We start from the raw sequence: 27715 nt of genomic DNA, 5'->3' as shown, positions 1-27715 counted from the left end.
CGCAACGCAGCGGACACACCGTTTAGTTTTAGGGTCTCCACTCCGCTGTCGTTCATTTTAGGGTTACTGCAGTGAGTGTGACGGTTCGGTCTGCTTTAGAGGAGTTTTGTTGCTGCTTTGCTTTTAAATTTTTCTCTCTCAAAGTAATAGCTTAGAATAAGCCAACTGACATGTTGTCGGTTTGTTCCAATGACACACTTGGAATTGGAACTTACATGTTCCAATGATAACTATTACTTTATAGAGGAGAACATTCTATTCTGATTGCCCATTCTTGAATGGTCAGAAGTTATATACAAAGTGATGAGTATGTAAGAAATACCCACCCCCCAGTGTGTGTGTGTGTGTGTGTGTGTGTGTGTGTGTGTGTGTGTGTGTGTGTGCTGTGTGTTTCAAAGGTACTTTATATACTGGTAAGAAGCATATGAATTTTAGAATCTGAAAACAGACTTGTTTACTTAATTGGCAATGCCCTGCACAACAATAGAAGTGTGCCATTCTTCATTAAAACATTAATTGCTTGACAGTGACTATAAAGGATTAAAGCAAGTCAGGGAATTCCATGGCACCCTGGCCAAGAGCCTTCGGTTTAGATCTCACTTCTGCTTCTCCAGAGCCTCACGGCTTTAAATAAACCACCTTCTTAAGAGGCTCACTGTTTCATTCACAGGATAGGGATCACACATCCTCTCTTGAGTTGTCACAGGGTGGAATGAAAAGTGTTTGACACTCCGAGGGATGGGGAGAGGACTTAGTCATTAGGAAAATGGTTGTTCTTGCTAAGGACCCTGGTTCAGTTCCCAGCACCCACATGGTGCCTCACAACCATTCATGACTCCAGTTGCAGAGAATATGATGCTGCCTTCTAACCCCCTTAGACATAAGCATGCAGACAAAGCACTCACATACACACAACCAGACAAGCACTCGCACACACACAAACACACACATGTAGACAAGCACTCACATACACACATGCAGACAAAGCACTCGCACACACACATGCAGACAAAGCACTCACACACATGCAGACAAAGCACTTGCACACAAAAAGTGTAAGCACATCTGTAAATAAAATTCTTTGATACACAACAATCACACTTTCTCATTCTTCTTTCTTCATTTACAGGGTGACATTGGTTACATGGGGAATTGAAGGGCAACCTGGGTACCTGGGTGGGCTAAGTTTCTCTGTCTCTGGAAAGAAAGAAAGAAAGAGAAACAAGCAAAAAGGAAGCCTGTAAGTAATAGTTTTTTAGTAAATAAAACTTGCTATATAACTATTGGTGTTCCTGGCAACAAATGAATGAGAAAAATTACTATACTATAGTCTACCTTACAGGTATTCATAATTTCATATATAAAATGATTAAAAATGGGGGAAATGGGAAATAAATTATATTTTGGTAATTAACTTGAAGACTTTACTTCTTTAAGAACATTACAGAAGTCTATATTTAACTGCCATGTTAAATAACTATTTCTACAAAACGTATTCCTACAAAATTCCTAAGTATGTATAGATGTACATATATATGTACATTCGGCTTGGACTTTTGAAATGCAAATTCAATTACAAGAAATGTATTGGCAGAAAACAATTTATAAGTTACTGGAAAAACAAACACAGTCTGCTATGACTGGTTACCCTAAATTGAGGTGCTTTCCCCTTTAGCATACTGAAGAATAGAGAAAGAAGTCATTGAGAGTCTCAGTACAGCACATCTAAATCCTATCTGTGGCTCAGGAGAAAAACCAAGAAAGTGGGGGTAAGCTAAACTTGCAGGAAATGTTAAAATTAATGACTCGGCGAACTTGAATCTCAGTGTTCATTAGAATGAGTGTAACAGAGCTGGATTTTATATTTTGGTAAGCCAGTGAGTGATCAAACTCTTGGTTTGCCAAGCTAATACAAAATCAGATCAAATCAGACTCTTTTCACTGAGAACCGGGCTAATGTCTGTTTATGATCTTAGGTACAGTGCTACAGTAGGCCTAACTCTCTGCAAAGGTTAATGGGGCTACGTTTTCCTTTTTCCTTTTTTTCACGATAGCCCATTCATATTGGGACCCTTGAAATCATAAATCTTAAGCAATAGAAAGACATCTGAGGTTGAAGATGACTAAGTTGTGAGGTAGAAGAAACAGACAATCTTAAGAAAACTTCAAAGGCACAGCGGGGACTCTGGTTAATCTTAAATGTATTCTAGGTGGTCGAACTGAACATTAATAATTTTACAACAGTAACAACAACAGTGTCATAGTAAAGTGGTTTTGTACTTAAAAGTATAGTAAATGAATTATCTTTGCTTTTGCCATAATGCTAAGGCACAATATCTGAAATATTAACTGGAGACAACGAGAGGCAGAATCTCCCTTATGGGAAGAGATGGCGGAGTTTGGCGTTAAGTTCTCTCTCCTTGCTTAAAAGATCCAGGCTGTGCTTTTTGAAGGCTTCTGATTGGAGACGGAGCTCGTCATAAGCCTTTTGGATCCCGTCTACCTTGCGCTGAAGCTCTCGAACTCTCAAGTTACTGTCAACGGCCACCGCCTCCTGCTCGAAGCGTTCGAGCGCATGCTTCTTGGCCATGGCTGCTGTCTCCAGCTTCTCCTCCAACTGGCGGATCTCCGCTTGTTTGTTCTGGAGAACCTTGCCCCTCTCCATGGACAGCTGCAGCAGCTCCTCTTTCTCACGCGTGACAGTCTGCAGCCTAGCCTGCAGCTCCTGGCTCAGGCTGCTATGAGCCTCCTGGTCCTTCGCCATCTGTTCGGTGGCTTGCCGGTGTTGCTGCTTGAGGCTCTGCAGCTGGCTCAGCAGCTGCTCTCTCTCCTCGGCATGGGCACAGGCCTGTTGGTTCTGCAGACCCAGCAGCTCCTTCTCTCGGGCCTGAGCCTGGTTGGCATCGTGAGCACATCTCTGTTTCAAGGCCTGCAGTTCCTCCGCCAAGGCCTTGTTGTGTGCAGTAAGCTGCAGTACCTTGGCCTCCTGGTCTTTCAGAGCCTTACTGAAGAGGCTGCTGTTCTCCCGCTTCAGCTTCTCGTTCTCCTCCTTCAGTTTGATGTTTTCATTCTTGTGCTCGTCCTTGAAGCGGATCATCAGCTCGTGGTTGGCTGCGAGGGTTAGAAAGCGACCCTCCAGCTTTTGGACGTGCTCCCTCTGGACCTTCATCTTCTCTAACTCCTGCATCCTCTTCTCCTCCAGCTCATTGTTGAGCAGTTCCAGGATCTGGCAGCGTTCCAGAGCCTCATCGGATCTGCGTTTCAGGATGCAGATGAGCTGGGACTGCTCTTGGATGCGGGAGCGGAGCATTGCTTTCTCACCCTTCTCTTCCTCGGACAGTCCCCTAAGGTTGGCCAACGCTTCTCTCAGACCGTCCATTTCCTTAAACCCCAGCTCCTCATCCTGGCTTTGCAGATTTTCGTTTTGCTTTCCTAGGGGCTCGTCGGGGGGTGGGGTATCCATCCTAAGCGTCTTCCCGTCCTGAGGCATAGACGCTCGGCCTGAGAGCTGAGTCTTTCCCCACTCTGATTTCAAAAAGACGTTGCTATGGACTCTTGGCATGCTCCAGCAGTTGGTTTGTCCAGTAAGGAGTCCTGTAATTGGTGGGCAGACCTTCAGAATGCAGTGAGGTAACAGGGGGCTTCCAGAGCCAATCTGGTCGGGCTACGCCTGCCCTTTTTTGCTTTTAACCAATCACAGCCCTCAGCTCCCTGCCACGGTTCTGCCAGTGCAGCCCCGAGAAGCAACCACAAAGTCTGCTTTTCATTCACCACGGGGGCCCTGACCCCGCCTGATTTGTGGTAAGAGTAAACAAAGCAAGCCCCCAGAGACCTCTTGGTCCTGAAAAGACACTGCTGTCTGTAGAAACAGACTTGCGGTGTGCAACAAAGGAGACTCTGAACCCAAAGCTGAGACTCAGCTCAGCTGTTTTAATGGAAATTTCTTTTGTTTCTTTAGTACTGTCTGAACGGATACCGTAGACACTCAGCACTCCCGTTTTCATCTATTCGGAAAATAAATTTACAGAAGGAGACACAATGAACAATACAGATGTGATCAAATCAGCAAAGAAGAAAAAGAAATGATAGTTCCACGTGTGCCTAGTACCCTGGAGAAACCGAGATAAATATGTTGAACAAAGGCCAACGGTAAAAAATTGAATGCCTTTAATTAGCTTGTCGGATAACACTGACATTTTTATATAAAGCTTATAGGGATTGTTAGAACATCATGTTAAAAGAAAAATGAACAGTTCCATTCGAAAAACAGAAACCGCTGAAAAGGGAAGCTTTTGAACGATCCAACAAATTCAAGTAAAATTTAGATAGTATTTCATCTACCAAAATTGATTTAAAAAATTTCTCCTTATCATTTATGACTACCCAGGACTTGTAAGTGGCTGATGAAAGAAATAATCTTTATGTTATTGGTGAAAGTCAGCTAAGAGACTCTATACTGACAGTAAGTCAGCTGTACTGTGAACCTGAAATTGCCCTTGTCAGGAGCCTTTTCTTGGGATAATAATCTGAAAGAAAACATTTTGTGCATTTTTTTTTGCTGTCTGCCCTATAATAATTAAAAAGATTGAAACATTTATTAAATACCTAAAAGAAGCAGTTATTGATCCTTACCATGTCCTAAGAAAATTTCTTATGGCGCCGGAAATACTTACATTAGAAAGATAACTGAAGAAGAGAAAAGTACAGAACTTGGTGCTCAAAATAAACTTGGTATTGCCAAACTTGGGGAGAGAGCAATAGTTGGCTCTTTGTGCTATGACTGTGTTGGGGAGTTAGACTTCATCTATACGTATACAACGATGTCTATGTGTCCTTGTAACTATTGGAGGGATGTTCAAGTACTTCATCTTTCACTGCGCACAAAACATAAGACAAAGGGGTTGAGCTGTTCCCCTTTGTCTCAGATATTAGAGATTATTTTCCGTATCACAAATTTCTTGTCTATACACGGACTGCAAGGCTGAGGACTATGAACTTTCCTAAATTGGATATTTCAGACTTTAAAACTTTTTTAACTGATAAAAGTATAAATACTATACATATCAGAAGGGTACTGTACAATATTTCATTTTGCATACAGTGAACACTGTATTTGTCAATTACCTTATATAATAACATAACAAGTTGAAATTAATAATAATAATCATAACAAGTTGAAATTACAAAATAGATTTCCTAAGAACAGGAAAAACAAGAAAAAGTTCCCCAAAATAATGAGAGCAGTTGTCTCTCCAGTTTGAGATTATGGTCTCCCTCACCACAGGACATAATGTCCTCCCCAGAAGCCATAGAGCACCAAACAAAAAGCCAAGTACCAGATATAAGATATGGAGTATTTTCTATGAATTTATCAGTTGCTAATGAACTAGACGTTGTTCATGCATTTATTGACTGTATATATTGTATATAGCTATTGTACTTATTGTATATAGTTTTTATATTAGTTATAACCTTTTAATTTTAGATAAAAGAGAAAATGTGGTGTTTTTTTGTTTGTGCTTTAACAAATAAAGCTTGCCTGAAGATCAGAGTGCAGAGCTAGCCACACAATTTAGCCATAGAGGCCAAGCAGTAGTGACACACAACTTTAATCCCAGTACTTGGGAGACAGAAGCAGATGGAGCTCTGTGAGTTCAAGGCCATCCTGGGATACCTGAGACTGAATCAGTCTAAAAGAGAAACAGCCAAGGGTGGTGGCGCAAACCTTCAATCCTAGCACTAGGGAGGTGGAGATGGAAAGGGATATGGCTGGGCAGAGAGAAAAATACAAGGCGGGAGGAGACAGGAGCTCGGGATTCAATTGTTGTTAAATGGACATAGATTGAGATTTCTTCTAAACACTTGTCTTTATACCTATAGATTAGAGTAGCTCTCAATCCTAATCAGAGAAGTGTCTTTTAGCAGTAGATGGTGCTTAAAACTGAGTCACAACTGGTCGAAGCTCAAAGGATAAAAGACCAGAGTATTCAGCTCTAAGTGGAGCATCTGTATTACCAACCAGCCATCCCCCACCCCCACCCCCACTCCCGCGCGCGCGCGCGCGCACACACACACACACACACACACACACACACACACAGCTCAGGGATCATCACAGAAGAGGTAGTGAGATAAAAAGAGCTAGAGCTTTACTAGGTCCACCCCAAACTCCTGTTTCCTGGACACCACAAAGGCCCATTCTGGATGTGAATTCTGCATTTATGGGTCCACATGACCACCATAGGATCAAGCCTGTCAAAATTTCCACATGGCTATGTCCTGTTGCGGTTTCCTTGGACATGGAAACCATCCATTCTGCAGGGAAGCTCTTTAAGCAGGATGGTAAACAACTCAAAATAGCTTCAGGAAGTCCCTGAAACTGATCAGGTCTACTAGGTCCCCTCTCTGCCAGAGTAAGCAACAAAAGTTGAGAGTCCCTTTCAGCCTAATTGAGCTAAACTGCAAAGAAGACTCTCAACAAATTTAATCTGCAAAGGAGACTGAGGCCAGACCAGCCGCCTGCCAGAAACAGAAAGCAGCTGAGCTGCCTGGAAGAGGTTTAGACCAACTGAAGCACCTGGGAAGGGTACTCTCCAACCTGCTGAGCTGCTCGCAGGCTGTGGAGTGTGTGCTTTTGTGGACTGTCAGCCATGCTCCTGTAAGTTACCCCAATAAAACTCATTGGTTCACCAAGTTGGACTTTGGGGGTATTCATACTTCACTGTGTCATGGGATCCCCTTCTTGGGTAAGGAGATGGGTATGTTGCATATCCACGGGGAAAGTTTTGTCGCACCACAGAATGGGAATGCAGCCCCTCCCTCCATAGCTGAGGAATTACTGGCAGTTGACGACCTACTGGAGGAGGGGGCACCAGTTTGCTTCGGGGATGCTACCCTGCCCGTGCTCCAGCTGACGGCCCTACACCTACGTTCACAAACTAGAAGAATTAACTAGACCGAGTGACTAAATAAAGAGAAGAAGCTGAAATGGAGATGTGGTGGGTCGGGGGTGTCTGGAAGGAGTTGGAGGGATGAGGGGGGGAGTGATTTTGGCCAAAATACATTGTTTACAGATACGACATTAAAAAAAGGATGACTCCAACATGAAAGAAAAGTAGGTGAAGAAATAGATGGAGCCCCTCTGACACGAGCCAACCTTTTAGCCTCTGGTTTTTGCCACACGTGAAGCCTTTCCCATCTGCCTCAATTTTGATTCAGTAGGAAACACCAAGGGTCAACCTTATCATTCCTACTCTTTACACAATTAATATCTGCTCTGTAAGTAGACTATCACGGCTAACTGGACACGTGACTAAATAAGTGTTAGAAATATTTTCTAACACGAGCTCTCTGTCGACACAAAAATCCCAATCATGTCGAATCAAAACAAGCCAAATTAAAAGATATTCAGGTTTAATAGGACTCCTGCGCTCTCTGAAGGCCCCGGATGGGAACCAGGAAGCCACCAGGGAGGAAAGAGGGAAGACCACAAGCTGACTTTCCGGGGAGCAGTTTAACTAGATTCGGGGAGTAGTCCTGACCTCCTCTAGGTGAGGAGTCAAGGTTTGGCGGGCTACCTTGACCCTCCTCCAGGAGGTGTCGAGGTGCAAGGGGCACAGGGGCGGGGCCTCCAAAGACGGAGGCCAGAGACCGGGATTTACAATAAGTAGTGAAGATACATATTTAAATTCTAGTGCAACACTCAAGAAAACAGAAAAAAAAATTTCTTGATGTAGTCAGCAAGCATTCGCAACACATCTCCAGATTAAGTCAGGACGGTCTTGGCCTAGAAGTCACAAAGGCACGAAATGAAAAAAAAACCATCATGCTGCATTTCCTTGTGGTGGATGGGAGGTTCCATTGCTCACACGGGTATCTTGAAGGTAAGGGATGTGGGGGTGGGAGGAGGCAGGTGGTCCTGGCTGGAGTTGGAGGAGCACAGCTGATTTGTTTAGGACTTCAGAGGTGAATGGGTGCTGGGAGGCAATTGCCTTGTGACTGTGGCACCAGCCAGAGCGGGGCTTGCAATGACACAGCGTCCCAGCGCAACCTCAGTGCAGAGCAACTGGGTGGCTCTGTTAACTCGTCATTCCCTTCCTCAGCATCCGAGAGTACCGCTAATCACTTCGAGGACAGACCCGGGAAAACAAGGGGAAGAAATCTTTACATTAGTGCTCACTAGTAGATTGGAGGTTACAGTGTTCATTTGGGGAAAGAGGCAAATAATCTAGTAGGCTTTTATTCGTGTATGAGAGAGAGCTGTTTGGTTTGTTGTTTTTTACATTATTATTATTATTGTTGTTGTTGTTGTTGTTATTTTATACCAGTCTCACCCTGTAGTCCAGGCTGGCCTCAACCTTAAAGCAATTCTCCTGCCTCGGTCTATTAAGTGGGTCATGACAGGCAGGAGCCCCATGCTTCCTTTCATGGTTTTGATGATATCTATGAGGCATCTTTGTAAGATTCCATGCTCACTCATTGACCAGACTTCCTTAAATCCACGTTAAATCAGGGCTTATTTTGAGAAATGAAAACTAGTGGGGTCATAAGCTGGAGTAATGTTTCATGCATCAGAATGGCCCAAAGAAATCTTTGAGGGGGGGGAATTAGGAAAAAATATTAATTTATCATCAATAATAAATGCTGACTTACTTGCAAGTTTTTAACAAGTCTTTTTAAAATAAAAATTCTGTTTTTTATAATAATCAGAGCTGCTCGTTTAGATGAAACAATGCCTAGAATTGCATTAAAGACTATAGAGAAATTAGCCACATTAGAGAATTTATATTTTAAGATTTCCAATACCAAGCATTTTTATTATAAGAAAGCAGGCTAAACTGTGAGTACAATTTAAATCATGATAATTTATTATAAGGGTTTTTACAAAATACCTTATGAAAATTATACATAGGAAGTACAATTGACAATTTATATCCTAATTAAAATTTGTAGCAAAGCATGTCCGTGACTACCTTGATGCTGTTTCCATATAATAAAATTATAAGAAAAACAATCAATTATACACAATATTTTAGCATACTGTTATACAATACAGACTCGCCATCCCTTAGTAGAAACTAAGTCAAAATAAGCCATGAGCTGAATTCCATAGGCAACCAGTAGGTGGCACCAAAGTCCACTTGAGATTGAGAAGGGGGCGGGGATTCTCCAGGCGGATTTATGGGCAGGATATTTAGTCTTACTGCTCTGAAATGGAATTCCATGTCTTGTTAGAAGTTTCCAAGTAAATAGCTGTCTGGTTACGAAGTTCTTTGTCATCACTGCTGTTCTTCCTCTCTCCACCCCATCCCAGGAGAATCTTTCTGTTGCTTTGCCCATAATCTTCCTATTTGTATGCCCAGCAAGCATTTTAATAACCAAATTGCCGACCTGAACTGCAGCACAAGATTGGGGCGTGAAACCTGTAAAGGTGACTTTTTCTTTGGTGCAGAAGCAACAGTTTGATTTTCCTAGCGCGTTCCACTACATTCTTGAATGCTGCTTCACACATCTCGTTGGGCTCAGCTCCTGTCGCTGTTAGCCATGCAACCAAAGAAATGCATGCAGACTTAGACTTGGGGATGCTTGCATAGTAATCGTTAGTGACAAGGGGTGAGGAGATTTGTCCACAAAGTCAGAACGCTCAAGCTCAGATCCACCTGGGATCTGATTTTGACGGCAGAATCGGCTGAGTAGGGTCATTTGGAAATTTTGGCAATCAGAAGCATCCTGAGGGGCAGCGTAGCTTCAACCCAAGTGTTGGGAGAATTTGCCATCTTCTCCCAGAGAGCAACTTCCTCGGAAGTAGAATCCATCCAGTCCACTTCAGTCCCGTAGCTTTTTCCTGCAAGAAAATGTTTCATTTGCGATTGTTGCCCACTGTGGGCAGGGGAGAAAGGGAGTTTGTCAGCCCCCAATTATAGCCACCGGGGAAGACAAGGGAGAGTTGGCCCACACCTAGAGAACAGATCTAGGGTGTAAGAAAGAACATTTTACTACCCAAGTGGCTTCACTATCTCAGTTCCTCGTGGTTCCCAGATGGTTGCTTGTCACGTAAATCTGAAGGCTGCATAATAACTTTCTTAGGAGTCGAGAGGATTGTGTATTGTGACCCTTTAATACAGTTTCTCATGGTGTGGTGACTCCCGACCATAAAATTATTTCATTGCTACTTCATAACTGTAATTTTGCTACTGCTATTAATCATAACAATTAATATCTGGTATGCAACCCCTGCAAAAGGGTTCACAGCCCACAGGTTGAGAACCATTGTGCTAGATGTGTACCTGGGAATACTGGCTAAATTATTATTATTATTTTTGCTTGAAAGACTCAGTTTCATAACTTGCCTCTGTCATTAGCTGTTATTTATTTATTGTTATTATTGTTGTCGCTCCTGTTGTTATTATTTGGGGATATCAGTTCCTTTGGGACTATTACTAACTGCCCCAGGGAACTGTTATAAGGAGTAAGTATAGCAATGTAGCTAAACCGTTTACTGCTGCGACGAGATGGTAGTCGCTATCACTGTTCAAAGCAGACCTTCAGCCATGTTCTTTGTGGGAAGATAGAATTTTCCTAGCTTGCTCGACCATCTTCTTGAATGTTGCATCATAATCTTATCATTGTTTGGCTCTCTTGAGCCGTGCAACCAAATAGATGCATGCAGATTGACCTGGCCATGCTGCAGGGTGCTCTTTAGTGGTACCGGGCAGGAATATTTGGTCACGAAGTCGGAACTTCCAAGCTCAGATTTCGGAACTTACCAGCAGTATCTTGAGCTCCACAAGGAGTTCCCTGGACTTGGCTGGTCCTCTTGATCCAGAGCCCTTATGACCCCAGTGGTCTCTCACTCACTGGTTCAGTTACCCTGAGGACTTTCCCATTCTGGCTCATAGAGAAACTTGCAACAGCTGTTACCTGTTCCAAAGCCGATCCGGAGACCTCCCAGAAACTGGTTGGTTAGTTTATAGTGGTCCCAGACTGTGAGTTCTACACAGGCTTCCATCAGATCTTCAGGCCTGAACCCGTCATACACCATGGTGTGATTGAAGATGGGGTTGGTGGTCTTTCCTACGGCTCTAGTCTTCTGTCGACTTTTTCTACTGGTGTCTGGAAGGATGGTGCTATAAAAACAGAAAGTAATGTTAGGGCATTTTAGTTCGGAAAGTAAGCACAACTGTCAGGTGGGCCATGGAGGAGAAAAGTTTGGATAATCACCCATCAGACTGAAGAAGGAAGGAGGCTGAACTGAGTCTTTATTCAAAGGGCTGGTAAGAAGCTAGCCATGGTCAATGAAGTACTCGCCCGACAAGCAGGGGGACCTGAATTCTAGCACCAGAACCCACACCAAAAAGCTAAGCAGGGTGCTATGCACGTTTAAAACCAGGCTAGGAAGTAAGTAGAAACAGAATTCCTGAGTCTCTGTAGCCACACAGAATAGACTAGTTGATGGGTGTCAGACCTGGGAGAGACCCTGTCTCAAAGGAAGTGAAGTGTATTCCTGAGGATGATACCCAAGTTCTCCCCTGGCTTTCTCTCTCTCTCTCTCTCTCTCTCTCTCTCTCTCTCTCTCCTCTCTCTCTCTCTCTCCCCCCTCTCTCTTTCCTCTCTCTCTCTCTCTCTCTCTCTCTCTCTCTCTCTCTCTCTCTCTCTCACACACACACACACACACACACACATACCACATGTGAAGAAACTGTGCTGGTATTTTAGTAAAAGTCAGGGGAAGATGCACCATGCTGGAAAGCTTAGGCACAGAAACAGCCGAGCCGGGTTGGAATTCTGACTCTGAGACTCACTGGTTCTGAATTCCAGGGCAGTCGCTCAACTTCTCAGTCACTGGCTTTCTTAGTACAGAGCGGGACTGCTGATGTTGATGTTGTAAGACTGACATTAGAGTTAGCTATAACTCACATGCACGGTTAATGCACAGCTCAGTTAATGATGAGTCCTTGGCGTGGTAGATACTGTGGACAGAATTCTCTTAGAAACTAGCACAGATGAACTGGAGGTCTGGAGGTAGTCATGCGAAGTGAATTGTCAGACTTGGAAAGACATAAAATCTGTGTGTGTGTGTGTGTGTGTGTGTGTGTGTGTGTGTGTGTGATGAAAGTAAAAGCAAAATTGTCTAGGAAACAAAGGGGATAAAGTGAAGAGGGCAGAAATATTCAAAGTACATTATGTACTTGCATGAAGATGTCCTTATATAATCTAATACTATGTACAATGAATATATGTCAACTAAAATTAATTAATCGATTGATAAAAAATAAGAACACTCCCAAGCTCACACAGCCTTTTTATAAGTTTATAATAGACATGAGCCTCTTTCTAGCTCATTGTGCTGATCTTGTTTATTAAAGCATTGATTAAAATGTAAAAATAATCATAGTGTACCATATAAATATAAAAGATAATTTGGTGTAGATTAAAAAAGATATAGATAAGAAAACAAATGGAATAAATATAGAAAATATGCCATATGGTCACAACAGTAAACATCATATACCCAAAAGGGATAGTTATTCTATGTTACAAATTTTGTTATAATTTGGGCCCTCCTAGTTAATATTACTGGTTAATATTTCCTGAAACTTATAACTTAAAAATTTGGAACGTCCATGTATTCCTGATTGTCAACTAAGGAATGAATGTCATAGAAAATTGCAAAAGAGAAATCTCTTCAGTTTGCTGGATTTGACTTTGAGAATAAATAATTTGACAGTTCTGTAATCACATGTGTCTCATTTAAGGCAATAATAAATAAACACCAGCTTACCACACCTCTCATAGAGGCAAGAAGGCTGGGAGGAGCCTCAGAACGAGAGCCTGACCTGAGCTGAATCATTTTACCAGCTGATACCTAGGCAGAGCGTTGTGTGCCTGACAGCAATGCTATATCATATACTTTTTAAAAAAAAGATTTATTTATTTATTATGTAACAGTGTTCTGCCTGCATGTGTCCCTGCAGGCCAGGAGAGGGCACCAGATATCATTACAGATGGTTGTGATCCTATATGTGGTTGCTGGGGATTGAATTTAGGACCTCTAGAAGAACAGTCAGTGCTCTTAACCGCTGAGCCATCTCTTCAGCCCCAAATATCATATACTTTTAAATCTACGTCACATATACCTTATTATCTTCTAGTAGCATCTCCGTAGATAAAACTAGAGCTAGAAGGTCACACTAATTTTTATTTAGCTATTGTTACTAGACACCAGTCATTTTGTGTATATAACAGAGAAGAAACTCAAAGTGTCTTATGTGTTCATTCCTAGTTGGGACTTGTTTGACTAGTTACGCTCAAAATAGTTGCAATTTGATGCAAAAAGGCAAGAGGGAGGGAGGGAGGGAGGGAGGGAGGGAGGGAGGGAGAGAGAGAGAGAGAGAGAGGAAGAAGGAGGAGGAGGAGGAAAGAAGGAAGGAAGGATGGAAGGAAGAAAGGAAGGAAGGAAGGAAGGAAGGAAGGAAGGAAAAGAAAAAATAAAACAAAAAGAAAACTAAAACCATTGGCCAACAGATCAAAACCATGGAAACAAGAGAAATCTACCCTTATTCACTGAGGAGACAAGTTGTGTGACATCCAGATTAAAACTTTGCTAAGCTGTTTTGTACTAAGAATTCCCCTCAGCAACAGATGTACCCCAGAAGACATTGCACAATATAAGTTTAAAACATCTAGTTCATCTGCAGACATGATCTCTCCGGCTTGATCTTAAAGCCGAATAAAGCCTTGGGAGTCAATGCTGTCGACTCTTAAAGAGTTTGTTATCCCTACTAATCTATGGCAGATGAGTGTTAGACTCGCCGACACAGAAAATTGATACCAGCCAGCAAATACAAGACAGCAGGAGAAATTAAGAAATTCAAGTCATGAATGTTCTTACCATTTAACAAAAGAATTTAGGTGATTCCCCCTCAGCAGTGGCAAATCAAGGCATTCCTTCACCCAGATGTGGACTTCTCCTGTTGTAGGAGGCTTTTTGCCTGCAATTAAACACGAAAAACAAAAATGTGCTGCTATTTCTTTTCAGAAAAGATGTCGCCTTGCGTGTGGAATAGCACAAGGCAATAAGCTAACGCTTGGTGGTGTTAAGTTGACTAAGTTTGTAGACATTCAACTGTAGACTTCTGAGCCTGACTGTCCTGAGGTCAGACAGGTCTATGAAAATAGAAGATACTGGCAACCAATCGGTGCCCAGAGAGGGAGAGTCACTCTCATTGAAGGATGTGGCTCTGGTTTGTTGCCCACACTCTAGAGGTTAAAAGGCCACGCAGTCAAGCTGAGTGGACAGGGAAGGTGGAGCTGGGAGGGAGGTGAGTGTGATCCAAATACACTGTTTAAGATTCTCTAAGAACTAATAAAAATTGAGAAAAACAGTTCTGGAGAGAGGAAACGTTCATGCTGCTTCCAAGAGCACTTGCTATTCTCCTAGGGTTCCAGTTGTTTCGGCAACATCAGACCTCGGGGGTGTAGGTCATCTGTTCAGAGTTAGACTCCAAACATCTCGAGATGATGTGTAGCCCTTCCAACACCGTTGCCAGTGCAGATCTGAGTGGAAAGTGACCAAACTAGACACTGGCTAAAATATAGCCCTTTCCCTGCTCCTGTTAGAAATCCTCACATATGTAATGGGGCTATTAAATATAATGCACAATTGCGAGCACCATAGATAATTACTGAGAAGTTGGTTTAGTCTGAAGTCGCCGCTAGACTGCATGCACATAAATGGATGAACACTATTGGATTGTTCTGGGCAGTTTATTTCAGTCAACTAAACCATATTCACTGAGCTATAACCACATCCATAAAGTGCTCATACTTAGGAGTGTGTGTGTGTGTGTGTGTGTGTGCGTGCGTGTGTGTGTGTGTGTGTGTGTGTGACACATACTCAAGGAATATGATAAATAATTTAGGCCCCTTGGACACCTATGTGGCTATACAGGAGAACTGTATTGGGAGAGATTTGCACATATTGATTGCTCCAAGACCACCAATGGCGCTGACCTCAGTACGGAAGGTGAACTCCACATTCAGCTGACCAAGTGGGCCTTCGAGTTTTCTGGTGGACTAAGAGGAGAAAGAAAGGCACACAGGAAAAGAAGAGGCAAGGTCAATAGGTTGCACACTCTCTTAGATTGAGGAAGCAGAGAGAGAGGATTGTGTTTTGGTCACTATTTGGATTTCTCAGGTTTACTTCTTAGTGTTTATCCCCAAGTTTTATTTTCCAATAAATGATAAAAGAGCCCAATATCTGGTGCCCAAAGCAGGGCCTCAAATATCTGAACATGGGGCCTGAGAAAGCTAAGAAAAGTTCTGAACAAGGAGTTGGGTGTAGCTTCCTAGTCCTGCAGGAGCCAGCCACTAACCGGTGCCATGTATTACTGGTGTTTAAGATTTGTTTCACGTGATCAGAGTACACTGCAGTTGCTCAGTAAAGAGATATCCAGATGGGCAAAAAAACCTCTAAACAGATGACAGTGTGTTTAAAAATGTGTATTGGCTTAAAAAGGAAAAGAAAATGGGTATCAACAGTCAAGAAAGAATAGTTTATAAATAATAAGATAAGGCCTTTAAAGACAGAATAAAATAATATAAAAAAAGATAAGTCACATAAAGATGGAAAATACATAAAGCCTGGATCCTGTATGGTATCTTGTTGGCTTTGAATTTTCTGAATGCTAACATAGAACAGCAGCTGCTGAGAGACATTGGACTGTGGAAGGAACTGCTGAATAAATCAGCCTGTATATGTTAGGGATGTCTTGGCCTCAGAGTGGAAGTTCAGAATGAAAACTATGCTGCACTGGGGGAGAGGTTATGCTTTTGTTTTCATAGGAAACGAAAAGTTGTGTGGATTCCTTCAACATTAACAGAGATTAATTTGACTGAGGGAGACCTCCCGAGTATCTTGGCTACAGATATGATCAGTGAGAAAGCTAAACAAAGATTAGAGTCAAGCATCTCTACAGGAAAAGGGGGTATAATATAGAAATGATGAGATAAGAGGGTAGATTGTTGAGTCTTTTTGAACAACTTTTGAACAACCATTAGTCTCAGATATGTTACATTGGGCATGAATTTTTGTATATTGATATAAATTTAAGGTTATTTTTGATATACTACATATGTGTTTCTACTCTTGTTTAAGTTATTTTTGTGTATTGATACAAATTTAAGATAATTTTTGTTAGAACATACTCTGCATACATTTCTGCTCTTGTTTAAGGTATTGGACCTATGCAGTTCATTTAACAATGTAATGTAAATTTCTAGTCCTTGAAAGTTATTATAAACTATTTAAGATAATAAAGAAGTACAGGTTAGTAGCTAGTCACCTATAATAATCAAATTTGTGCCCACATTAGGTATGTTTTCAAGGTCAAACAGATATTTTTTTATTGATTTTATTGAGTGCTACATTTTTCTCTGCTTTCCTCCTGCCTCTTCCCTCCCCTTCAACCCTCTCCCAAGGTCCCCATGCACCCAATTTACTCAGAAGATCTTGTCTTTTTCTACTTCCCATGTAGGTTGGATCTATGTATGTCTCTCTTAGGGTCCTCATTGTTGGCTAGGTTCTCTGGGGTTGTGATTTATGGGCTGGTTTTCTTTGCTTTATGTTTAAAAACTACTTATAAGTAAGTACATATGATAATTGTCTTTCTGTATCTGGGTTGCCTCACTCAAAATGATGTTTTCTAGCTCCATCCATTTGCCTGCAAAATTCAAGATTTTTTTTTTTAGACAGACCAATGGTCTTCCAAAACTTCAGACACCCACAGAATATGGAATTTAAGATGTTTCAATAACCTAAGACTTTCTATGAGACATGTCTGTTCCAATCTACTTCATAAAAAGATGAAGGGCATCTAAGAACTTCCAATTGAAGTTTGTTTTCTTTGGGGGAAAAGCTAGTCATTTGGGCAAGAAACTGCCCTTGACCACTGACAGTATGCTGCCTAACCTATACAAGCAAGCAGGACACACACACACAAAAAAAAAAACTGACTGCCAAACTTTGTCAAGACAGGGTAGGCCAGTCCTTCAAAAATTTCCTGCTTCATAGAAAAGTCTGTCAGATCTAGACCTGTGGGCCAAAGATGAATGTCCCAACATTACAGAGGCCTGGCAGTCAGCTGTTTCTATAGTTTCTTATAGTCTTAGAAGTTGTTTGCTCTGTACTTCCCATTTACTAAGTTAATATTATATCCTTCTTGAATCTTTGATGGGGTTGAAGATTAGACAGATAGAGTTGGAGTTTTTCCTTAGTCATGATAGAAAGTTAATTAGGAACAAAACTCTGGACTCTTCAAGAGAGGATAGTTAATGGAATTAATTATCTCTTTTTTCCTGAATTTGCCAAATACAAAATGGACTGGGCAGTGAATATAAGTCTTACTTGATAATTATTGATATATAGTTTCATTTTGTTAAATTTAATATCTTTGCTTTCTGTTTAGACAATACCTGACAATTGCTCTTATTGTAGAGTTTTACTATGTTAGGATTAAAACCCTTCCTTTTTATTTAGACAAAAAAGGGGGAAATGTTGGGAGAGATTTGCTCATGTTGACTGCTTCAAAGCCACCAAGGGAGCTGACCTCGGTTCAGAGGACCAAGTTCACATTCAGTTGACCGAGTGGAATATCGAGTTCTCTGGCAGACTTAGAGAAGAAAGAAAGGCACACCAGGAAGGAAGTGGACGGGTTGCAAACTCTTTTAGGTAAAGGACACAGAGAGGGAGGATTGTGTCTCAGTTGCTCTGTGTATTTCTCAGGTTTACTCCTTGATATTTACCCTGAGTTTGTTTTTCAATAAATGATTTTTAAAAACCCAATAGGCATAAATTTAAATAAAAATGAAACATGGTGTAAGATGTCAAGCTGTTACCACACTGCTCTAGGAAACAGTGCTTAATGAGCACCCACTTAGTCAGGAAAAGCTTTGTGGAGTTGAGACGCCATCTAAGACTTAGAGAGACTGAGGAAGGGAAGGGAAGGGAAATGTAGGGAACCCTCCTACAGGAGTAAAAACTCAGACAACAGAAAGTGCATAGCAACACGTAATTTCCTCAGCCCTCATCACCAAGTCACAGAGAGGAAAATAAAAATGGCATTTCCACACATGTTGACCTCAAATGACAGGACACAAAGTTTTATGCAAAAAGATCTGCCCTCTAGAAAGATCTAGAAGTAATAGAATAATGGTTGGGTAGCAACTTGGCCTAAAGATATACTTTGCCTGCCCTTCATCTCTTTTTAAGTACAGACTGTCTTTTTCCATGCCCACACCAGCCATTATCCCTTTCCTTCGTAGCCTCGCAACTTGGTTACTGAGCACAAGAGTCTGCAGCTCCTGACTTCAACCACAGCATTCCTACAGTTCTTGAGGACAATCTGCCTGGGACATGGGCTGTTGGTTGGGGCTGACATCCTCCCAGCTTTTCAGGCTTGTTGAACTGGCTGGAGACCTAAGGTCCTGGTGCCTAAGTTGCAATCGGTAATCAAGACAGGAAGCTCTATCTCCTCATGAAACTAAGAAGGGAAGACCAAGGAGTTCTGATTTCTCAGGGACTCTCTATGAGTCCTTTCAGTTCCCACCTGGGAAAAGAACACTCGAGTTTTTTCCTTATCACCACACTGTCCAGAGGCCCAAATTCTCACTACAGCGTGAAAACACGAACGTTTCCCAGAGAACAAGGGGAAGGCAGAGTAAGGACTATACACAGGACTGGAAAAGACACGACAGAGAATTTCCTCGTAGAACTGGAAAGTGAATTGGTATTTCCTACACTCTGGGGTGGAGGAAGGGGAGGCCACTATTTAAAGGGTACAGTGCTGTTTAAAGATGAAAAAGTCCTGGGACTCTGCTGTCCAGTAATGGAAGTATAGTTCATATTACCAATCTGTAGACTTTAGTGGTTACGATGCTAAGGATTATGTATTTCTTACCATAAGAGAAATAATGAAATTTTTCTAGTTTCAAACCGTGATCGACTCCTTAGGTCTATACAGTTATCAACTTAATATGTTTGCTCAGGAATTCATCTTCGAAAACATAACAGAGCTCAAGTCATTGCTAGAAGGCAAAGTGCTAAGCAGAGGGACTGGGTCTGAAGACTAAGTCATTTTCATACCTGGGTTTGGCTCTGGAACATATTGGAGAGCTAGCTTCATTTCCCCTCTGTTTTCTGTCTCAAGGGCAACCGGTGCTGTCTGAAAAATAAAGGAATGTCAGCAGGTGTAAGAAACAGATCCTTTTTCATCTCCTGTTAGTGAACACTGTTACAGAACTGTGTCTGTCCTGTGCCTGGGAAAATGCATCACTTGTCTGCTCTGAATTCCGTTTTTCCTCTGCTTCCTCTACACAATTATTTTTATAACTAAGGAAAATTGTTACCTATCTTGGAAGACCTTACAACAAACTCGTGAAATATTCCATGAACTCTGCTCTAATGCTATTTTCTTCTGCTCTCATAAAGCATTCTGCCCCAAAGCAGCTTGGAGAGGAGGGTCTTTATTTTATTTTACAGGTTTCAGTGCATCATGGAGGGAAGTCAAGGCAGGAACTTCCACAGAGTGGGAACTTGAACTAGAAACCATGCATATATGCTGCCTAGCCTTTATTGTTAACTGGACACAGACCTAGAGCAACTCAGGAAGACAGCCCTCAACTTAAGAACGGCTTTGAATGGATTGTTCAATGTTCATGTCTGTGAGGGGTTTTCCTGGTTGATGACTGGTGTAGGAGGGCCCAACCATCATGGATGGTACCATCTGTATGTAGGTAGGTGGCCCCAGGCTTGCTAATCAAGGTCCTGGAAGAGTGGGCCAGAAAGTAAGCAACTTTTCTCCATGGCTTCTGCTTCAAGTTCCTGCAGGAAGCTCAAGTGAACCTCAGAGAGATGAGAGAAAACAACACTAACGCTAATGATAATAAAATTGCCAAAAGTCAAAAGACAAAAAAGGCCTAAAATCCGAAAGAAAAAGCAAAGATATTGTCTTCTAAGGAGTTAAAAGAAAAAAAAATAGATAAATAACCAACTTTGCAATGTAAATGACGTAAGTCAGAATGTGGTGAACGGCATTTTAAAAGTGCCCACAGAGGTCATTTTCAACCTCGCAACTGAACAAAAAATATCCTGTCAGAAAGGCTATCGACTTGCCAGTCAATAACCAAGAAAACTAAAAGTAACAGAAGTTCCTGGCACAAAATAGAACTCCAGATACAGGAAGGGGTCCCCGGCCATCCTACCCTGAACGTGTCTACTCTTGTCTGATCTCAGAAACTAATCACAGTTGGGTCTTAGGAGGTCTCGGGTGGAGGACACAGTGAAAGGGTCAGGAGAAGCAGGATGTAAACGTGGTCAAACCAAGTGAATGTTTCTGCATTTAAGAGTTATCATGTGGAAATTTAAATACAAAGATCATTAAAATATGACTAAAGATATCAGAACCTGAGTCAGTGGAGGAAAAGACTTTTGATTCCTGTCACTGGTCTGGATGTGGCAGAAGCTCTAATCTGTATTAGACACATCTTTGTTCCTGTGCTGGGGATCAAACCCAGGGTCTTGTGTAGGATAGGCAAATGCTATACCCAGGAATTGTATCTCCAACCCAACAGTAGGCATTTTAAATTCAAGGGTAAATATTGTTAATGAAAAATATGGCTTCTGTATTAATGGAGAGAAAAAAATATATGATACTTGATTAATCCTTACAAAAGCAATCATAGAAATAAAAATAACATAAATATTAAGACATTGGATTTCTATCTTATCATATTAATAATTATCTTAACTACAAATACATTAAATAATGAAGTTGGAAGGCATATTGGAAGTTGTATATGGCAGAACATGCCCATGATGGTGATAATTAGGGTCTAAGCTGGAAGGACCATGAGTTTGAGGCTACCTTAGGCTAAAGAGCAAGTTCCAGGAAACGCTGGGCTATATAATAAGACCCTATCTCTAAACAAGACACCTTCTTTTCAAGGGACATCTGATCTTATGCTGGGCTAAAAGTCTGTCTCAGATTGCAAAGGACTGGAGCACTTAAATGACCTTGAAGACTGGCATCAAACATTTCATTAAATGATCTAGGTTCTCCACAAAGTTTTTGAAAACTCTTTCTTTACTAAATGTACAAAGAAAATTTAATCCTCAGTGCAAATGACCCTGAGCTCCACACTGGCACTGTGAGGTGAAAGCAACCAGCCTCTTCCCTGTAGACCAGGTCCCACACCGACCCAGCGCACAAAGAAGGAAACCTGGACCCACCTTCCTCTTGAGAGGGTACCACTTCAGCTGCTTGCTCTGCTTGCTGTCCCAGTCCCACGTTTCCAAGTCAAGTTCCACCTCCCCCAGGAAACTGTTGCGCTTAAACGTATCCCGATGCCAAACGGACAGGTTCAGCTTCTGCGTCTTCAACACTTGCCTTTCAATTTTATACTGCAGTGGAGAAAAGACAATTAAAATGATGACTAGCATGGCCTTGTGCCAGAGTTATGGCCAGAGAGGAGAAGTCATCTGTGGGGATCCAAATTTCTCCTCTGTTTGGTTTCAGGCCTCAAAAGCTGACAAAGGCATCCTACTCCACGTGTCTGATTGCAAAGGGCTACAACTCCATCTTTCACGAAAGCGGATGCGTTCCTCTCCGCTGGAAAAGGCGAACTGCGGCTCAAATATCATAGCTAGAAATAGCTTTCTAAAAACAGAAGTCGATTAGTCAGCCTTGTTGGATGCCTTTACACTTGATACAGCATAAATCAGGTTCTTTCTAAAAATGCAGCCACATCGAATCTACTTCGGTCTTTCTAGCTAAGGACAAGGACTGAGTTTTTTTTCCTTTTGTTATTTTGAGATAGAGTCTCACTCAGCCAAGGCTGTCCAGAACTTCCTAATTAACTGACCATAACCTTACATTCCTCTTCACTTCCTTCAAAGGTCTTAGGATAAAGGTGTGCACCACCACACCCCGCTCGGCTTCATTTTTTTTTTAAGATTTATTTATTTGTTATGTATACAACATTCCATGTATGCCTGTACACCAGAAGAAGGCACCAGATCTCATTTTGGATTGTTGCGAGACACCATGTGGTTGCTGGGAATTGAACTCAGGACCTGTGGAAGAGCAACAAGTGCTCTTAACCTCTGAGCCATCTCTCCAGCCCTCGGCTTCATTATTTAAAAGTTTCAGGTTCACAAAAAAATCACACACAAAGTACAGTCCCATATACCATTTGCCCAACAAACACACGCCCTCCCGTTATCAGACAAAAAAATAAAAAGTTCTTTTTTCTTAAAAAAGTAAATTTGTTTTTTTTTCCCAACCTCACATGGCTAAGTAGAAAGGGTTTAGTGACTAGCAGCTTTTCATCTCAAATTAAGTCAACCCTTGATTGTATATAATCATGGGAGGAATAATTAGTACTTCCAATCTATAAATAATCTCCGCTTGACTTCGTGACATATTCCTTGAAGGTCCATTTTGGTTATATCAGACCTACCATTCCCTGAATTCACCATGTAAGTTAGCCGGCTTTTGCTGAGTATAGGGTTGAAGCAGCTAACCCAGAATAGCCAGGGGTCCTGCGACATGTCACAGTCAAATATAATTACAAACTTGTTGCCTGAATCCACAGATGGCTAATTTGGCTATGGATGATGGGCAGCGTCACTTAACTTCTTCTTCCCCTCTTCCTGGAGGATTACCAAATACCGTAGTTTCCAAAAACAGAGAATGAACACATCTTTAAAGTTTTCAACTTTAAATGATTTGTTAATCGTGGTAGATATCATATGTAGGGAGAGAAAGAATATAGGTTGTGTGAGGCAGGCAAATTTCCACTCATTAGTCCACCCACAGATCTTTCCAATAAACGTACGTGTGTGTGTGTGTGTGTGTGTGTGTGTGTGTGTGTGTGTGTGTGTATGGTGTTCCCTGCCCTAAACACTGTGCTGCAAATCAGTCTGTGTCAAATGTCTAACGTGAGGCAATAGTTCACTTAATGTCTAGTCTGTGATTCCCAAAGGGGATAGATAAGTATCATCTGTTTCCTTTTGCAAATACAAAATTACCATTAACCTGATTTCTCAGATCGGAGGTGCAGTGGTGCTATTTGCCCAAAGATACACAGTCTATATACATCACAGGATTAGTCCTTGCCCTCATGGACCTTAACTGAGTGTTGGCATAGCCTATCATAAGCAAGGTTATGGAGTCAGCTGACGTCAGAGGAATTCTGGTAGCTAAGGAAGAAGTGCTAAAGAGTAGCTTAAGATCCAGTTAAGGAAGGGTTGGGAGAAAGACTATTCCAGCCCGAAGAATAAGAAACTGTGGGACTGTGAGGAGAGACATTTCTACTGAGTTATAAATGGGAACACACTTGCATGGACCAAAGATTGTGAAAGTTGAGGCAGGAGTGGTGATTTTTGCAGGACAGACACCATCCAGGCAGACATGGCTAAATCTGTGGTTGAGAGCTTAGAAATACCCGCAATATCTCGTTGTACACAGGATTCAAGCTCTTCTTCACGACGAGTGTTTTCTTCTTGCCCATTTTCCCCTTGTCTGGTAACAGATAGGTCTTTACGTATCTAAAAGAGAAAAGTGGATAGGCACGAAAGTCAGAGAAGAGTGGTGTTTTTCACACCTGCCTTTTAAAGCACATTGAAACTGGCAGCAGGACTATCTCCCGACACTGATAAGTACGGAAAGAAAGGAATTATTGTCCACGCCTTCGTATTTTTAAGTGTTTAAGTGGATTAAGAAGATTTAGAAGAATGGACTGTTCAATGATGTTTTAAGATTTTTTTTTTAAAAAGAAAATTTCCTTTTTATCTTTTTAAGTCCGGGCTTCTTAATGTAGCTCAAGTCGGCCTCAAACTCACGATTCTCTCGTATCCATCCCTGAAGTGCCTGACTGCTGGGTGTGAGCCACCACACCTGCTCCTGGTTATTTTCCTTTGACTTTCCTGATGCTTATTTGATGCATGAGGGGAAGCCAGCCCCAGACTTCCAGTATAGTGCTTAATTCTTTTGTTTTGTTTCCTGTTGCGAAAAGGCTTTGGTGCTTGTGGAATTTGTATGCTACTGCTTTTTAAAATAATGGTTTTGTTATTATCTTATGAACAAATTTATATTCACACACATTTGCTTGGTTCATATTCGGTATAAAATCAATGAAGGATGCCAATGAAGATCTGCTGGGTTTTTGTTTGTTTAAGTAAGTGAAAAAATTTTAAAAAAAAAGGAGGTCCAGGGAAATTGTTCACTGGGGGTAGGAGGGGACTTGGTGTATAAATCCCATGACCTGAATGTGGCTCCCCAGAACCTACACAGAAGCTGGATGGGGTACTGTGCACCATGCTTCCAGCACTCTACAGTATGGTGGAAGGGAGAGGTCAGAGAACCCCCTGGAAGCTCGTGGCCACTTTCCCTGGCCTACATGGAGCAGCAGAGACAACAAAAGGAACCCTGTCTCAAAGCAAAGCGGAAGGAGAGAACTGGCTCCTAGTGACTAGGTTTACCTTCTGCCCACCACATATATGCCACCGCATTAGGATGCGCACACTCATATACACACATCAACATACAGTACCCTCCTACCCCCCCCCACGAATGCACAAACACACGCAGATACTCAATTTAAAAAAAGAACAACAACAACAAAAAATAATGAGAGGGCAGGGTGGAGAGAGGGTTAACCAAAACTAGGGATGTATGGAGAATCTAAAGGATATGCAAAACATTATGGGTATCAACTGTCTTGTGAGTAGCATACTCTGCATGCTACAATACTGATGTGCCAGGCAGATATGCCCACCGAAGCAATAGCAACAAAGATGTCACAGGTGTCACCAACCACTTTCTGCTGGGTATGGAGGTCTGTTCCCACAGGACGCAATTTGTGCCTGGGCACTGTAAACTCGATCAAAAGCCCATGAGGGCAGTCATGGGGGAACCTATTATGGTTATTTTGTTAAATGAACAAGTCTTTCAAATATTTGTGTTTACAACCATAGACCAATGCTGCCCGCAGCCTTCGTCAGAGGAGCTCCTTTTAGTCACAGGCAGTGGTTAGTGCAGAAACTTGTAACTGGTCCAAACGCCGAGAACAGGTGACTTCTGAGCCCTCAGCCCTAAATGGGCCACGTGTGTTAATCTCTTCAGCCCCGAGCTCAGGGAACATGGCGGGAAAGCGGGCAGAAAGAATATGAGTTAGAGAATGAAGACGAGCGTGTGACGTGGGAGTACTCTCAGGAAGCCACAGCAGCTGTGGGCTTCTGCACTAGACGGAGACCAAAAGCATTCCAGAACAAATGGGGGAAGGAATACAAGAGGCCCTACCCCTAGCTGCAGTAATTTTTCTCAGGTGGATAGACACTGGTGAATTATCCATGATCCAGTAAATAACTCCACATTTATAAATATGCAAAAGCAACCCTAATTAAACCTTGTGGGGTTTTTGTTTGTTTGTTTGTTTCGTTTCGTTTCTTTTTAGACATACTCAAAAGTGGAAGGGGCTTTGTTGGGATACAGGAAGGTTCCAGGGGGAGTGGGAAAAGAGCCAGCGAGGGGAGGGGAGAATAGGGCAAAAACATATTATGCGAAGTTGTCAAAGAATAAAGAAAAATCGTTTTTAAAAAGAAATGGCTCAGCAGTTCAGAGTGCTTGTGTTCTCACGGCGGATCTGGATTGGTTCTCAGCACCCACGTGGCCGCTCACAACCATTTTTAACTTTAGTTTGAGTGGATCAGATGCTCTCTTCTGGCCTCTGCAGGCAACAGATACTCATTTGGTTCATACATACACATGCAAGCCAAACACTCAGAAACATAAAGTAACAGTAAAAACAAATTTAGAAAAGAAAGGAAAAGGAACACTTCACAATTTGATATATATATATATATATATATATATATAAATTATATATATATATATACACATACATGTGTGTGTGTGTGTGTAAGCACCTTCTAACTTTTAGTGAGTTATATTTGGAATGATTGTGATTATCTACTCTACTCTTTAATAAAATAGTTCATTGCTTTTAAAATAAAATAAAAAAATCTCATATTGACCCAGAAAATGCTCACAAATCAGACTTCTTCAAAGGCTATGAGAAAAATGTAGCAATTAACTCTCAAATAAATTAACATTCAACCATACACCTGACTTAAAAGGTGAATTAACAGTTCTTCATAAAGTTCTTATGCAAGACCTAACTTCATTTATTGCTCATTTGCTCTGAGACAGGCATCTCCCTATCCAGCAGAAGCTTGTGTCCAATTTGCCATTCTCCAGCTTCAGCCTCCTGAGTGCTGGGATTACAGATGTGCACCACCACACCTGGCTATGTAGGACACAGTCTATGGAAACTATCTTAGTATTAAGTCTTGAGTACTTTCACAACGGTTAATGTTAGGAAGCCTGTTCCTTGTGCCTTTAATCTTAGGAAAGGTTTGGAAGTCAGTGAGAAGGAGCAGGGATCTGGATTTATTCTGGATTTTGCTGCTTTCTAAATCCACGTTTATGGACTGCTTGTCTCTAATTCTTGTCTCTTTATCTGGAAAATGAATAAGCAGGACAAGATGACCCCCTTCTTAGCCCCCCAAAGTGTTTGGTGCTTCTCTGTATATTTTATAATTTAATGTTTGGTATATGGATTTATAAAGCTAGTGCGGTCACACCCCCCAACCCAACTTTCCAAACATGCCTTTAAACAAAAGCCCACCCAGATCCGCCCTTTGATTACTTTGACTCCTTGAGTCCCACCAGATTAACTGAGAACCAGGAGAAAATGGGTGAACCTTCCCAGGTCTGTACTTACGGGTCTGAGCGCTGCTTCTTAGCATCCGCTGCTGCTAAGTCCTTACACTGGGCCACAAAAACATGCAGCTCCCTCAGGGACTCCACGTAGTCGATGGCGAACTGAACACTTCCTTTCACTTCCAGGTTGCCGAAGTCTCCGCTGTAAACGCTCATCACACTGCCACTCACCTGGGTGCATCAGAAACAGGCGGTGTTTGTCTGCCGCGCACTCCTGACACCCCCGAGCCAGAATCCCAGACATAGTCCGTGCTTGGCACCGCTTTTCTAGCTCGCACACGAAAACAATTAATTTAATACGGCACACGGTAATACCAACACAGAAAACTGGATATGATATGCCTACGATTCATCTTGGTCCTAAATGGCAGGCAATAGTGCAACGCTAAAGTTTTTTAGATGCTAGTTCGTCACAAAACAGAGCGGGTTCATGCTAGGTGGCATTCCCTGTCAGCCATGCTTAGTGTCTAAAGGGCTGACGGGAAAGGGTGTGAGAGACTGTGGGCCCCAAATCGCAGCAGCCTGTCCTTTAAGACTCCATGGCGCGAGAAAGGACTTTTTGCCATGTTTCTCATCCTCCTCCGAATCTAGGAAACTGCTTGCTGAGCCATGCAGTTTTAGACGTCAGGCAGGGTAGACTATAGATGATGGATGAAGGGGAATTTAAAGCCTTCCCAGGGGCATACAGAGATTACCAGAAAGAAAAAAAAATCAATATAAATAGCTTTTTAAGGGCTTCAGAAGTACAAGGCTAGTAAGAATTTAAGCACAGTGTCGTTTTTCTAGTGTACCTGCTAAGCTATATAAGCGTGTATGGATGATAGGAAATTATTTAAATAAGCGTATGCCAATGCCATTTTATGTGTATTTCCATG

General features: G+C 41.9%; 2 protein-coding genes across 12 annotated transcripts in view; both read right to left on the bottom strand.

Annotated features, from left to right (window-relative positions):
- Positions 1 to 2184: 2184 nt before the first annotated feature.
- On the bottom strand, positions 2185 to 3650 carry Ccdc89 (coiled-coil domain containing 89). Its single transcript, XM_048435171.3, has one exon. The coding sequence runs from the start codon at positions 3560 to 3562 to the stop codon at positions 2378 to 2380; it is 1185 nt and encodes a 394-aa protein (XP_048291128.1). The 5' UTR covers positions 3563 to 3650; the 3' UTR covers positions 2185 to 2377.
- Positions 3651 to 8844: 5194 nt separating this feature from the next.
- Sytl2 (synaptotagmin like 2) overlaps positions 8845 to 27715 on the bottom strand; it is a 99774-nt gene continuing 80903 nt past the window's right edge. For all 11 annotated transcript variants that reach the window (XM_085682989.2, XM_085682991.2, XM_085682993.2 and 8 more), the window contains 7 exons: positions 26842 to 27011; positions 23503 to 23605; positions 21287 to 21457; positions 19142 to 19220; positions 13892 to 13991; positions 10921 to 11126; positions 8845 to 9844 (listed from right to left, as the gene is read on the bottom strand). In XM_085682989.2, coding sequence (XP_085539115.2) covers positions 9699 to 9844; positions 10921 to 11126; positions 13892 to 13991; positions 19142 to 19220; positions 21287 to 21457; positions 23503 to 23605; positions 26842 to 27011 — 975 coding nt within the window. In that variant the 3' untranslated portion in view covers positions 8845 to 9698. The remainder of the gene's footprint in view (positions 9845 to 10920; positions 11127 to 13891; positions 13992 to 19141; positions 19221 to 21286; positions 21458 to 23502; positions 23606 to 26841; positions 27012 to 27715) is intronic.

This window comes from Myodes glareolus, chromosome 24, assembly GCF_982192425.1.
Source record: "Myodes glareolus chromosome 24, mMyoGla1.1, whole genome shotgun sequence".
In the NCBI taxonomy this organism is placed as follows: domain Eukaryota; kingdom Metazoa; phylum Chordata; class Mammalia; order Rodentia; family Cricetidae; genus Myodes; species Myodes glareolus.
This window is presented reverse-complemented; position numbering and strand designations above follow the sequence as displayed.